At 52.7% G+C, this 15,249-nt stretch overlaps 2 protein-coding genes across 3 annotated transcripts in view; both read right to left on the bottom strand.

Moving 5' to 3' along the window:
• LAMTOR5 (late endosomal/lysosomal adaptor, MAPK and MTOR activator 5) overlaps positions 1-15,249 on the bottom strand; it is a 50,457-nt gene that overhangs the window by 12,446 nt on the left and 22,762 nt on the right. The gene's annotated exons all lie outside the window — the stretch shown is intronic.
• Positions 1,985-3,535, bottom strand: KCNA10 (potassium voltage-gated channel subfamily A member 10). The gene has a single exon (XM_065740485.1). It carries the CDS (start codon positions 3,533-3,535, stop codon positions 1,985-1,987), a length of 1,551 nt encoding a protein of 516 aa, XP_065596557.1.

The following is a 15,249-nucleotide window of genomic DNA, read 5'->3' as shown; positions in this document are numbered from 1 at the left end:
AACACTGGGACAACTGAACAAGGCTGGGGCTGCTGGGGGCTGAGGTTCCTAGGAAGCCAAGGCTGGCTTTCATAGTGGGGTTGTGTCAAATGAACAACACTGGAAAAGCTCAGTTTCCACCCAGGGAAGGTGGACTCCCCACCCCAGACCCACACCCACGTCCCACCAGTGTCACCTGGTGGCTCCCTGTCCCTCAGCTCACTGTTTGTGCCCACTATCCCATTCTGGTAGCTCGATGGCACAGCCGCAGGGACCAGCAGCCCATGGAGCAGCCCTGGTGGGACCAAGACCCCAGGAATCAACAAGCACGAATGAGAGCAGGGAGCAGGCACGCTGGGACTGCTGCCGTACTTGTATGCCTGGGAAAGGTCTGTACTGGAGTGCCATCTCGTGGCTGTGGTGCCAGAACTGTGTTTCTGTGCACAGGGGAAGCATGGAAATAACTGGTACCAAAAGGATGCTCAAAGCCTTGCTGGGACATTTTGAACTGGAGGAAGAGGGAGGTGCTTCTCGATGGAAAATATGTCAACCCTCCTCGTAAGCACTGTAAGCTCAATGTTTTCTGCTATGAAATAAAAAGAAATATGAAAGAACAGTGAGAAAGGAGCTGGGGATGTCTCAGTGCTGCTCTCCAGCTATGCCTTCTCCAGCTGTCCCTGCAGACACCTGGTGTGAAAAAGGTCTTCTTGTAGGAAATCCAGAAGAAATAAAAGTGAAATAAAAGGACACTTCACCAACAAAAGCTCTGCAGCAGAGCACAGCCTGGGTTGGATGGGTGCAGGATCTCTGCTAAAGGGAAAATCCCAGCACACTCCAACTGACATTTTGCACGGGTCTGGGAATGAGAATAAATAAAGAAACAATCTTTCAGCACTCCTTTCTGAATGAAATTCCAAAGCAGGGATGCTGGCACGTTGCATGATCATGCTGAATCTTTAGGAGATGAGATATCGAGTATAACAGATGTGGGATATAAAAGCAGATGTGTAGACACTGCATGAGAAGCTGTGATTTTCATGTAGGCAGAAACATCAAAAAAGCCAACCGAAACAGGGAAGTTGGAACAAAATGTTTTTGTCGGAAGGAAACCTGCTGGCATGAGAGAGAATAGCAAAATGAATCTGTTTCTGTTTCTCCCTTCAAAAACGCCGATGGAAATTTGCATGTTTTTGAAAACCAGAAGTGCCTTTTACAACGCAGAGCCAAGCTGTCAGGAAACGTCAGCCCTCATTTCTCTGTGCTCCATTTGCAGCAGCATAAGTGACAATAAATGCTACAAGGTCACGGAGATTGGCCCCGAAGGGCATTTGTGCACCAGATAACCCACAAGTTGAATGTTTGTTTGCGTGACAAGTCCCCCCTGCCCCTCTCAGGGCTCAGCTGGTCCACCAGAACCCTCGTGGGCATTGAGGCGTGGACCTTCCTTGGTGGCTGTAGCACTGGGACCTGTCCTCATCCCTCTCTTTCTAAATCCCTGCACTCACTGGCTCAGTCCCTGGCAGTCAGCCCTTGGGGTTTATGAAGTCTATGAGGTCTAGGAGAACCTATGGGGTCTAGGAGAGGTGGAGTCAGTCCACCCCTTCTGGTCACACAGGTGCATTGCTTTCACCTGTGCTCCCACAGCTGACTCAGTGCTCACCTCAGGTGATCTCAGTGGTTCAGGTCATGATTCAGCAGTTCCCATACAGGGAAAAATATCTGTGTGGGGGGGGAACCGAGCTCTGATGCTGTGGTTGCTAAACCTGAATGCCAAAAAGATGAGCATCAAGCGATAAAAAGCAGACTGAAGGACAGGGAAGAGAGATAAGAAAGATGGTATTTATTTGAACAGCCATGGGAAATCAGAGATTGAAAAATGTCTAGAAAAAAAAAAAAGCAGCAGCACATTTGGTTTAAAAAAAAACAACAACAAAACACAGCTTGCAGATGTTGCATGCCTTATCCAGCCCGCCCCACCTGACAGCGTTCAGCACAGCAACAAGCATCATTTTTTGGCCTTGTCTCGAGGGTAACCCCCATTGGTCTTATTGAGAGACTCCATGCTATCGTTGCCCGTCACCACACTGTTGAGTATTCGCTCCACCTCCCCGGGCAGAATCTGCTTCTCTTCATTCTCTGTCTCCCTGTGGTAGAAATAGTTGAAGTTCGAGACGATGACGGGGACGGGAAGGGCGATGGTCAACACTCCTGCAATCGCACACAGAGTCCCCACGATCTTCCCACCCAAGGTGGTGGGACACATGTCACCATAGCCAACGGTCGTCATCGTGACCACGGCCCACCAGAAGCCGTCGGGGATGCTGGAGAAATGGGACTGCGGCTCGTCCACTTCTGCAAAATAGACGGCGCTGGAGAAGAGGATGACGCCGATGAAGAGGAAGAAGATGAGCAAGCCCAGCTCCCGCATGCTGGCCTTGAGGGTCTGCCCCAGGATCTGCAGCCCCTTGGAGTGCCGGGACAGCTTGAAGATCCGGAAGACCCGCACCAAGCGGATGATGCGCAGGATGGCCAAGGACATGTTCTGCTGCCCGTTGAGTTCGCTCTGCTGGATCAGCTCAGTGGTGAGTGTCACAAAGTAGGGGATGATGGACACAATATCAATTATGTTCATGATGTTCTTGAAGAACTCGGTCTTGCTAGGGCAAACGATGAATCGGACAAACAGCTCAAAGGAGAACCAGATGATGCAGGCGGTCTCTATGACGAAGAAAGGGTCTGTGAAGGTGCTGTGGGCCAGCAAGTTGTCTGTCGTATTCTTAGAAAGCTCCTGGGCGGACTTATACTCCCTTTCCTCTCTAAACTCTGGCAAGGTCTCCATGCAGAAGATGATGATGGAGATGACAATGACCAGGACAGAGACCAAAGCTACACCTCTGGCTGCGCTGGAGCTTTCGGGGTATTCAAAGAGCAGCCAGAATTGCCTATGAAAGTCATTGGTTGGTAAGAGGGTTTCAGGGTCCTTGATAAACCCTTCATCCTCCCTGAACTGGTCCATGGCTTCGTCACCCAGCTCATAGAAGGTGATTTCATCAGCAAAGACATCAATGGGTACGTTGGCCGGACGCCGGATTTTCCCACCGGATTGATAATAGTACAGGATCCCATCAAAACTGGGCCTGTTCCTATCGAAGAAATATTCATTCCTCATGGAGTCAAAGTAACGCATTCTCTTCTCTGGGTCCCCAAGCAAGGTCTCCGGGAACTGGTTGAGGGTCTTGAGCCGTGTCTCAAACCTCAGCCCAGCGATGTTGATGATGACGCGTTGGTCCCCCTCCTCCATGCCCACCCGCTCCCCCACCAGGTGCTCGCTGAACTCAGCAGAGAACCTGGAGAAAATGGTCTCATTATTGGCGTTCTCACTGTTGATGAGGATTCTCCAGTTGGAGAGGAGGTTGGCGCAGCTGGGATGGCCTTTCCGCGACTGGCTGGCGGGGCTGAGGTCGTTTGAATAACAGGGATCCTCCACGATCTGATCAGCGTTGTCAAAACTGACTAGTGCCACCTCCATCTCCTTCCAACTGGACACGTCCATCATACACTAATCAGATTAGCAGCATAAATCCCCGGGTCGAATGCCGGCAGCTTGCTTCTTTCCCACGCTATGAGGATCTGCAAGCAAACAAACAGGGGGGACAGATGAATTGGGCATGTGGCTCACTCCACTTGACTGAAGAGAACAAAACAAACCTGAGGTCAGAAAACCCTGCATGTCTTAACACAATCCCTTATTTCATCAGCATTACCCTTCCAGCGTATTTTTCAGCTCTGGATCCTGTGGGCCATGTTGGCACAGCTTCATTATCATCACTAAACCTCTCGATTTCATCAACAGCACCCAAAGCATAGAAGGTCAGGCAGCAGCAGCAGATGTGGGTGATCCAGATGATTCAGGTGTCCCACCCACCCCAAACCTTGTCAGGTACAGCCTTGCTCCAGCTGAGAGTGTCACTGGTGAAACTGGAGGTGCTGGGTCACCTGGCAATTGGGAAGCAGTTCCCAAAGCAGAGGCCAGGAGAAGTTCAGAGGAATGCTGCTTGTCAGGAAGGCAGATCAGGAGGAGAAGGATGCATCTATCAGCCTTGGAGAGCCCCACTGCTCTGAATGAGGAGGGGCATGAACTGGGACTCCTATGGACCTAGAATTTGGGGTGGGCAGTGAACAAGATGACAGCCCCCAGACATCCCCCCCCATGGCCAACATATCACCTCCAGCCATACAGAGGAAGATTAGGGTTCAACTCTTGGGTCACTCAGAGGGGCAAGGAGAGCATTTTTCAGGCAGTGGGATGTATTTTTCCCTGACCAGTCTGACAGGCACAGTGGTCCCCAAAACACTTTTAGGTGCACGCTTTCCCAGCAGGATGCTTCTGTTGTGCTGAGGAGCCCAGGGACCAGGCCAAGTTATGGAGCTGGGAAACTGCTCACCCTGCCTCAGGGAGAAGAGAAATTTGAGATTAACAGAGAAAAAATTGGAAACATTTACACCCAAAATGCATTTATCCTGGCCACCCCCCTCACTTTCGTCCCCCTCTTTTTCCCTTCAGCTCTTTCCCCTCCAAATGTGTTTTCTGGATAGAAGGACACGTGGGGCTGCTCTGTTCTCCACGTGCCCACTAATCACCAAGGGCACAGTGGCTTTCTTACCCAGCAAAGTTCAGTGAGAGGGAGTGAAAAACCTGAATGTCCTCAATTGCCAGGAATAGCAGCACAATCCAGGCCACATCTGCATGGGGACCAGTCCCATACTGGGGCTGTGAGCACACAGCCAGTGTCTGAACTGCCTCATTGAGCCAGAGCTACAGGGGCTCTGCATTGTTCCTCCCACTTCCCTTGGGAAAGGACTCATCTGTCCAGGTTGGGACAAGCTGGAAACCCAAATCTGCTGCAGGAGGATATGTTAGCTTTCTGGATAGCTGCAAATCCTCCCTATGAGAACTGCAAGCTTAAAAGCAGGACTTCAGAGGGGAGCTGGGTCCATATCTCTTTGCTTGAATGAAAAACATAGAGCAGGGCTGCTCGTAGGTATCTCCCTGTAACTTTGGTTTTGTACCCATTTTCCCCAATAGAGACATTGAGAGAAGAGCATCTGGGGGCAACGTGGGGCAGAAAACATCCAGAGGAAGCAGCGGTGTTTTTCAGACCTGCTGTAAAAATGAGCATCCCCAGAACCAAATCCTCGAGCCCCAGCAATTGTGTTAGCCAGGGTTAAGGTGAACTCAAGATGCTGCAGCTCTCTGTGGGTTCAGCTGAGGTTTCAGCAGCTGAAAGCTGCTGTGAGAGAGACGAGATGCAGCATCAGAGCAACACGGGGCAGCCCACATCACTGTGCCCACACAGCATCAGCAGCCAGGCTGGGAGAAAGGATGCTGAGAGCAGCCCAGCCTGAACAAGGCTTGTTTTGGGGGAGGAAAATGCCAAAAACAAAAGAGGAAAATGAGGAGAGATGACCCCACGCTCACGGCACCTCACCCCTGCTGCAGCCCAGGAGGGAACCTGTGCCCTGGAGCCTCACTCAACACCACAGCAACCTTAGGGCAGCTTAAGCTGATGGTTAAATTTCATCTGAAGTAGGCACCGTGAGATGATCTTGGTTTTATAAAGCATTAAGGGTGCTTAACTCCTGAAAGTGAGCAAGGAAATTCCCAAGCCATTGCTTCTGCAGTCTAAGACTGCTCGCCGTGGAGGAGGCAGCGATACCTTGGGATCTGTCTCTGCTCTGGAGCCCGTGTGCAGATCAAACTGAGCCCTGGCACCATCCCTCGTGGCAAAACAGAGGCAAGGAGCTGAGAGGGGCAGTCTGCGTGTCACAGTCAGCTGGGACAGGAAAGTCACGCTCACCTTTCCCAGCAGGAAGCTGAATGGCACTTCTTAGTGCTCTTCCATGCTTTTTAACCCCATTTGCAACCACTGGGGGACTGGACAGGCAACGTGGGGCTGTGACCTTCCTCTCAGCACCTTCAGACCCCCAAAGTGTGCTGACATCTGCCTGTCCCCACTCCCACAGATCGGTGTCCCACCTGTCCCACACCCCAGAACGCCTCTTCTGTCTCGCTTTAAATTTAGACCAAAATTAATGGCACTTCCCAAAGGCACAAAGCAATCTCTCCAAGCAAGAGCAGAACCACATGCTTTGCAACACGCGCTCCAGGCTCCAACTAGAAAGTCGTCTCATTTTTTTCCTCCTAAATCACCTAACATCTGCTTCTCAGAATCTGATTAACTAATACGCTTCATCCAAAATCCCTGGCTGGGAAAGGGAAAAAAAAAAAAAAAAAGAAAAAGAAAAATCAAGCCAGAGAAACTGCAAAAGACAAAGGTCATTTGAGAGAGAGATTGTGTTTTTCCCATCAAATCCCAATGGCAAATCAGGAGATCGGGTGTGCAGTGTCCACCAGCTCCTCTGCAACCACGCACCAACATCCCCACGTCCGCAGCCCCCAGCTCTGCTCCCATCCCCACTCATACCTCACACACGTGGGCAAGTGATTGCATTCTCTGAGGTCCCCATGGAAAAGCAGGGGTGCCAAATCCCACCCCCCCACCCCTCTGCTCCACGAGACAGGCGATGATTTCTCCTGTAGCCCTCCCCACCCCCCATGCCATCACCTACAACTTACCCACGCGGGGCATGGAGGTGCCAACGCTCTCTGCATCTGGAAGGAGAGTTGTTAAACACACACAGGGACGTGTAGAAAAAGAAAAAAAAAAGAACAGGGAAAAAAGAACCAAAAAAAAAAAAACCAACTCCAGCCATACCCTTGAAAGGTCCCGCTGGGATAAAGCAGGCAATGTCATTTAGAAGTCTCTCCTCTATTTGGTTCAGTGTATAATTGGCAGCCCTGCACGCCGGGGATGGGCTTTGGCAGCATCCGATGTGGTTTAGAGCCTCGGCCCCACCGCCGCCCCGGGGAAAGGCACCCGCTCTGCCCTACAAAGTGCCAGGGATCCATCGGGAAGGGGGAACAGGAGGCAGCCAGGCCCCCCAGCTCCTTCCCCCACCTGCTCGCTGGGGAGCAGGCCGGGGGGAGGGATGCTCCCTTCTGGTGGATGCCACCTTTAATCCTCAGTAATGCTCCGGATGCTCCAGCGGGGACAGGTCTGGTCGGTGACGTGGTGAGGTCTGAGCTGGTGCTCAGGAGGGAGGTGGAGAGGAGACCTGAGCACCGCTGGCACCAGCAGAGATTTAGAGCAGGCAGTCAGACTTGTTTAGTATTAAAATATACCAACAGCATCAAAAAGAAGAGAGGAGAAAGCCCAAGGGCTGGAGCATCCCCAGGTGCCCACCTACCTCTTACCTGTGGCCACCAATACAGCAGGCTCCCTTCCTGGAGGGGATGGCCACGATGCCACTGCCATGTGGGACACCCCTGTCCCCCCCAGTGTGGCAAGGAACAGCCAGCACAGCCCCACATGGCATCAGCAGGGACAACGCAGAGAGGGGACAGACAGTGCCATCAGATTGCCACCCCGAGCAATGACCGAAGGAACAGCCCTGTGGGATGTCACTGTGAGTCACCGAAGGAACTGAGATTTCTCTTCTCCCCTCCCAACCCCATCACATCCTCGCCATGTGTCCCACTTTGCTGAGTGGCACTGCATGGGGCTGTGTCCCAGCTCCATACCGGTGAGCCCACATCCTCCTCCTCTCCAGACCCCTGCGTTTGGGCACGTTCCTGCCCGTGTGCCACAGCCCCAACTACTACACAGGGCTGCTCCCTTGCTCCTACAGGACCTGATCACCTCCATCTCCCCCACTCCAGCTCCCTGCTCTGTCCTCAGAGCTATTTTCCATCCATGACATTAATGAGTACATTAAAGCACAGCATCCCACAGGAGAGCTCCGTACCCACAGCTTGGGGCATCTTCAGCTCAGATCTGAGCATCAGCACCTACAGCCAGCAGTGGAAATGGGCCACAGCATCTCCCAGACCTCAGAGTTGGCTTGTCAATCTCCACGTCCCCTTTCTGCACCCTGAGGTGCCCTCCGTGCTGGGGATCTACTAGCAGAATAAACTGTTCTGAGCTCAGCTGAGTGGACTTGGGGTGTGTAAGGATTTCCTAACCCCAGCCAGGTGTCCCACCCTCCTCCCACGCTCCCGTCCCACTAATCCCATGGCATCTGCTGGGATTTATCCCGAGGACAGCATTGCTCCTGAGGGCATCCTGCAGCCAGGACAGACATCAATAGAGCACAGCTCAGCTGCAGGAGCCCTGCATACACAGCTCTGCTGCGGGAGGGAAGGACGGACCTGCACGGGGACCTGGCTGGATTGATCCTTGGCTCTCAAACAAAGTGATGCTTGCACAGACCTCTGCAAACTGCTGTGCTCCACTCTGCACCAGCCAAACCCAGGCTCCGGCTCACAGACCAAATTAGAGCAGTAATGAGCCCCTGCTAGTTTTCCTCTTTCTTAGCAGAACTCATTAGCTGGGGTGCCGTGCTAATTGCTGTGTGGCTCCTGGGTGGGGCTGAGCTGGGTTGGTGCGGTGGCATCTTCAGGAGATATCTCAGTACTACGTGATGAGTCCCTAAATCAGCAAAACCCCAAATCGGAATTGTCCCTAAATCCAGCACCAGTGAAGCACTGGGGGAGGGGGGAACACAGGAGGCTTGCAATTCACAGTGAGCACAGCACAAACCTTCACACCTCGATGTACTGCAGGGCTGATGTGCTGGCTCCAGCACTGAGGCTAATGAATCAATGATAATTAAAGGAGCTACAGAACCCGCACGCCCCTGGCACCAGTGGACCTAAAATCCTGTCTGTGACACCCAGAGACCTTTGCTTTTAAAAGGAGAGGTAAGGACGAGCCCTGACATTTAAACTCTTTCATCAACCATCAAAGAAATGCTTGGGCTGAACTGGCAGCCACCAAAACCTATGGGCTGCAGTCTCCTCTGTGCCTCAGTTTCCCCAGCCACAATGTCACCAAGTGCTGCATAACCACACAGCAGCCCCAGGAGGAGGATGCACAGGAGGGAAGTTGCAGGCTGGAGGCATCCCTCACTGCTGGCGTGCCCAGCCAGCCTTCCTGTGAGCATCCTCCCTTCTGATTTTTCCATATCTATGATGTATGCACACACATCTATAGGCTATATATATAGGATATATATATACATAAACCAGATTAACACAGGACCCAGGACGTACAGTCCACACCATGAGACGGATGAAACCTTTCTGATACCCAGCCCAAATTAATCAGCTGCAGATTAACCGGGTCAGGAAGCAATTTAATAACGAGCCATCCCTGCACAGAGGGAGCTGCAGCACTCCTGATTGCAGGTGCTCATTCAAAGCTGCTGCAAAACCACTCGGGCAGCAGGAAAAGACAGATGGGGTGAAATGAGCTCTGCAGCGAGGCAGGCTGCAATCGCCTGGGCCTGATCCAAGCCTTCCCCACACCCAGCATGGGAGTTTTAGCCTGATTCAGAAAAATAAAATGAAAAAGAAAAAAGGGGGGGGAGTTGAAGGGGGTGTTTAGCAGGAGGCGCCTCGTGGTGCTGCTGAATGTGCTGCTGGAGGTAACGCGATCGAGGTGAGTCGATGGCAAATCGATGGCAAAGTTTCCCCATCTGCCCCAAAGAGCTGGGGGGGATGGGGAGCCCTGGGGTGTGAGCAGAGCAGTGACCTCCTCCTGCTCCTGGGGACGAGCAGCGTCCTCACCCCACTGCCATCAGCACAAACCCTCCTGGGAGGCTGCGGCCGAAGCCAAAAGTGGATGGATGGTAAAAATGGAAAGCAATAGGAAGCCACTAAGTGGGTCACGCTGATACCTGCATCGATCCCGAGAGCTGCAGCAACGGCAGCAGGAGGAGGAGGGGCAGGGGCTGGGGTCGCTCGGGACTGGCAGCACCGTGTACTTTGCCTGAGAGCAGTGCAGGTGCCCCAGGGCGGTCACTGCAGTCCCATCCAGGGAAGGACATCATCATTCGGAAGCAGCAAGAACAGAATTAAGGTTTAAAGGGACTGAGATTATGTCAACGGGACCCTCAGGCTCCTGACAATCCCAGCAGGCACCCAGCCCCCCAAAGCAGCCCTGACTCCCCATCTTTGCCCCAGGGACAAACTCAACTGGGTCACCACCACCCCAAAACCATCCAAACAACAAAAGGAGCACAGCAAACCCCCAAACCCACCTAAAAATCCCCCCCACTCTTCCTACCCTCCCCCTTCCCAAATCTTTTAACCCATTGCAAAGAGGAAGGGAGCAACAAACCCAGCTTCTGCATCATCCTCATCCTGCCCCGGTCCCAGGGTCCTGGTCCTACTGCCTCCTCTGCCTCTCACAGTGTCTGCCTGTGGGACACTTGTACCCGTCCTGCACCAGGCAGAAAGGCGATGCCAGTGCCCACGTGAGCCCGGTGGGACTCCTTGCCCTCATTCTCCTTGTGCCTGAAATGGGATTTTGCTCCCTCGCTGGGTTCTGCTCGCTCCCAGCCTGCCACCTTCGTGGCTGCCAACGTGTGTATGGCCTTCGCTTTCTGAGCGAGGGTGAGGAAGGAGCAGCACCAAGCAGAGGAATGTGGGGGTGATGCTCTGCCCCCCCACAGAGCTGCTTTGCCAAATAGAGCTGGGACAGCACTGCTTTAACACAGTCTGCATCCATTTACCCTTGCTTGGACCCTCCTGTGCTCCCACCACTGGCAGAGCACTGGGTTTAACATCCCACAGCCATGGGTCCCACGGAGCAGGCACTTCCTCAGACACTGAGGAGTACTGACTGCCCCAGTGCGTGGAAAATCCCTCTGTTCACGGGAGTCTGCAGTCACTGTTGGCTCCTAATCTGCTGAAGCTCTGCAGATCAGAGCTGCACCCCTGGGTGCTTTGCCATCCAATTTGTATCTTACCTTGCTTTGCCCATTCGCCCACAGATCAGGCAGTGGGGTCACCTCGTTTGTACCCAGACATGGCCAAAAGCAGCCCCAACCTGGTGCGGAACAGAGGCTGCTGGATGTGGATCCTGTGCCCATCCCAAGGACTTTGAGCATCACCTATAGCCTTCCACGCAGGCTTCTGAGCTGCTGCTCCAAGCCCCTGCCTGCTTTTCCTTCAGACACAACCACCATTCAGAAAAACAGCCCTGGAAAGTCTCCCTCCAGCTGTAAAGAAAAGGGGATCTCAGAGCCACAAGCATCCCTTCAGGCCCCTCTGCCCCCAGCAGCCCCCGGCTCCTGTGTCAGATCGGAGCTGGCTTTTCCTCAGAGCAATTTCCTCATCTCCTTCCCACGACCTTTGGAAAGGTGCATGGCTGAGCCCAGCGCCGTGCCCCAGCGTGGTCACCGAGCCCTGCAGAGCTGGGAATGCATCACAGCGAGGACTGAGCTCCATCTCCCACGTGAAGGGGAAATCACACACCAGGACACAGGCTCACAGCACAGGCAGGCTGTAAGAACTGCAGCGTTCTGCTTTGATTTGTGGGAATCTCACGTGGGAAGGAGATCAGGTCTTCGAGAGATCTCTGGTGAGCAAGTCAAGAAGAACAGCAGTCACAAAAAGGAGGAAATGCCCCCTGTGTTTGACGTGTCCGATGATGCCCCAAGAGAAAACCCCTCTGTGAGATGGCATGGTGCTGCGTCCTGCCAGCTCGAGACTACATCCTTCAGAATCAGAAACACTACTGACCCAAAATTACCCCAATCCTCCCCAAATTCTCTGCATCATTGGGTAAATGCTGTACAGCCCCACACGGCTCCATGGAATCTCCGTTTTTGGTCACTCAATTATCTAAAACATTCCTTTATTTCTAAATGAGATCAAGCCAACATTAAAAGACCCTGTTCTCTCTGCAGTCTGAATCTGATGTAAATCTGCTCTGCATTTAATTCATCCTGCCCCTTTTTCAGGCTGAACCAACTGCTTGGCAGCAATGGAGCTCAGCCTATCCAGAAATACCAATGAATTATTTCACCCCAGTCCTCACAGTTTAGCACGGGCAGACTGCATGCCACTAATATTTCCTCATGTCTTCAGTGCTTCTTTCTGCAACAGAGCAGATGGCAACAGCCGATCAATTTCTAATGGAAGACTTGCAAAGCATTCAAAGCCATTAAAAAAGATCACAGCCAAGAGTAACTACTTTATTTAAGTCTTGGAAAAGGAGCAAAGGCTGTAAATGCTGAAAGCACAGAGCATATCTGCCTGAGCTCAGGCAGAAACCCAAGAGCATCCAGAACTCCTGTATCAGCACAACTGGTGCACAGCCACGAGCCAAGCACCATTTTATCAGGAGATAAACGGGAGCCTTGTCCACCAAGTGGGTCCTCCCCATCCTACCAGGGATGAAATAAGATTAAGAGTGGCTTAATAGAAGAGGGAACTTTCCACAGGTGTTGTGCTCTGTTATATTTTCACGATATCATTAATACTGTACAAAACCCTACAAGCAGAACAAAGGAAATTAACAGCGCTTGCTCACCTGCAGCCAGGATCAGCCAGCCGAAATTGCAGCTCTTCCTCCCGCAATAGGAGATCCTATGGGTGGTTACGGACGTGGCGGTGTCTGCACGGCTCTGACACGCAGGTAAGGATTAGAAAGAGTTTGTCTCAGGAAAGACTCAGATTCAGAAACCCTATACCCTCGTGAAACCCTATCTTGCCTTGCTGTCCTTGGCTTTAAAGGAAACTTAGGGAAGAAACACGGTGCTGCAAGCAGAGCCACGCTGACTGCACTGGCACACCTCTGGGGTGCAAAGAAACCCAAACTCTTCTGCAATCAACCCGGAGAGGGGAGCAGCCCTGAAAGGAGAGCACCCATGAGCTCAGCACCCAAGGGACAGCTTCGGAAAGCGTGAGCAGAGCTGTCCCCATCACTGCTCTGCAGACATCACACACACAACGTAAGGGATTCCCTTCACCACTCAGCACTTCCCAAAGGGATACCAGGTGGATTCGCTGGGGACCAATTGACCTGTGGCACTTCCACATGCCAGGAGGCCCTGGGGGGTTTCCAGGAGGTGCTGAGCATCCCTTACTGCAAGAAAATACAAAACTCAGCCATGCACTCAGCTCAGAGCATCCCGCAGCAGCAGGGACTCCTCCCTGCAACCCAAGGTCACAGAAGGGTGCTCCCATTAGAAAGGCTCCACCTTGTTCCCTGAGCCGTGAAGAACCAAGGAAGTAGGAGACTTCAGCTGCTTGGATGGGACCCTCCAACACTACTACTCGGTGTCTTTGTCACTAGCCTATAAATAGGCCTCCAAGTTCATTTAACTCCCTGGCATCCATAGGGATGGGTTGTGCTTGTCTCTCGTTCATCTTCCGTGTGATGAGGAGGATGGGAGGAAGGCACACACTGGATACCCAGCTGGATAGCCATGGGTTTGTGACAATGGGTGGGTCTTCTCATCCTTGCTGCATGCAGCTGATGTGCATCTTGGTATCAGGTATCACCCCCAGTCCTGCAGCAGCCATGGATGGCAAGAGGTGGAAGGGGAGGTCCGTTGCTCACCCAAATTATCAGCTTGGCCATTCTTTCACCAGGCAGACCCTAAGATCTCCCTCATCACTTCAGCACCACCCAAGCAAGCCATGCCTCGTGTTCCCAGGAGGTATTCCCAGCTCACAGGTACTTCCCAGAGGTTACAGTTACAGTGCAGTAATGGGGGAATCACATTAATTACTTGCTCAGTTGAATGGTGATAACGAAGGCACGGTGCCGGGCGAGGGACATATCAAGAATCATGTTAGCATGGCAAGTGGCACAGGAACACCCAGAAAGGGTGATGCTCTGCAGAAAGGCCTGAAGTTGTTACAAGAACGTCGGGAGACTTGATACAAAAGGCCAGCTTATTAATAGCTAATAGGCAAATAAATTATGTACTCATTCTGGTGGATTGTGTTTCTCCCTCCTTCCAGCACTCTGCCGTCTCCATCACCACCTTTCTACCTGGTTTCTGTCCCACTTGGTTGTTGCTTCTCCTTTATTTTCATGATTTGTGTGATGCAAGAACTCACTCGTATTTGCTCATCACTGAAAACTTCAAAGCTCCATCCAGCCTCTCCCAGGGTCTTCAACACCCACACCAATCCAGACCAGAACAGGGCACCACCAACCATGCTGAGGTGTCAGAGTGCCAGACAACCCCAGCACCCCAGGGCTGCTCCTGCTCATAGGGACCCACTGATGCCCTGGAAACACCAAGCCTGAAAGAGGAGCTCTGGGCAGCAAAACAAAAGCTTTCTTTGGGCCCATTTGAAGGATGCAACCTGGCCTGCTCGCCATCTGCCCAGCACCAGCAGGAGCAGCCTGAGCCCAGCCATCCCTGCAGCCAAGTGCCAGCAGCTCCACACCCTGCACGCTTCAATGGGTCCCTGGCAGGCAGCGAGGCAAGGGAGGAAAAGGGACATGCAGCTGTGTTACAGAGCCCAGCATCCCCAGAGCCCCAGGCAGGACGTTGGGAAGCTTAGACTGAAGTAGTAAAAGCAGGTTTGTATTGTGTTGCCTGCTTTACTCCAGCACGTTTCCCTTGTGGTTTGTGTGCAGCTTGCTGATGCCTGTCTGATGCTGTTAACTGCTATCATGCCTCCTCCCATCCTGAGCTGGGAGAATAGAAGCACAGAGCAGCCCAGGTTGGAGTGGACCCACACAGATCGCCCCAGGCTCTGCACAGCATCCCCCAGTCCCAAACCCAATGGCTCAGAGTGGTGTCAAAACACTCCTTGAGCTCTGAGAATCCACTGCCATGGTGAGCCTGTCCCACGCCCACTGGCAAGAGGGATGCTCACATAGAAGAGCCCTTCACCAGTGCAGAGGAGCAAGATCCCCCCCCCAGCACATCACTGTGCATTGCAGCCTTTGTGGTGGTGATACAAAACCACCTGGATGGGGTGAGCTGAAGATCTTGGCCACGTCCATAGCAAATTCCATGCCCAATCCACAGTGGGATGAGGAGCAATCAGGGCAGAGCTGGGAGCAGAGTGCCAGTCCCTGTGGCAGCTCCTCACCCCCAGGACAACGTCCCCCTGCACTGAGCCCTCATTCTCCAGCACTGCCCCTTCTCCAGCATTTCCTGATCGCTTTCTGCACCCGCTCTGATCTCAGAGGCCGTGCTATGCTATCCCTCTGCCTGGGCAGCATTTGGCAATCTGATCACCACCTCCTCCTCACTAATCACCCTGGATCCCACGCTGACCCCGATGATGTTCCACCCTCTGGTTCTTCATTGCCCAATTTGACACTGCTCCGTTCATGACCAAGCTCCTGTTCCCCGCCTGTTACCTTCTCCTTGTGTTTGCATAACCCCAAC

The sequence above is a fragment of the Cyrtonyx montezumae genome, unplaced genomic scaffold (assembly GCF_038088225.1).
Source record: "Cyrtonyx montezumae isolate F1298 unplaced genomic scaffold, pur_monq_1.0 scaffold_26, whole genome shotgun sequence".
Classification (NCBI taxonomy): domain Eukaryota; kingdom Metazoa; phylum Chordata; class Aves; order Galliformes; family Odontophoridae; genus Cyrtonyx; species Cyrtonyx montezumae.
Note: the sequence above shows the minus strand (reverse complement) of the source record. Positions and strands in the feature narration are given on the sequence as shown.

Excerpts from the sequence above, each read along its gene's own strand:
- KCNA10 (XM_065740485.1), bottom strand. The coding sequence starts at position 3,535 with ATGATGGACGTGTCCAGTTGGAAGGAGATGGAGGTGGCACTAGTCAGT.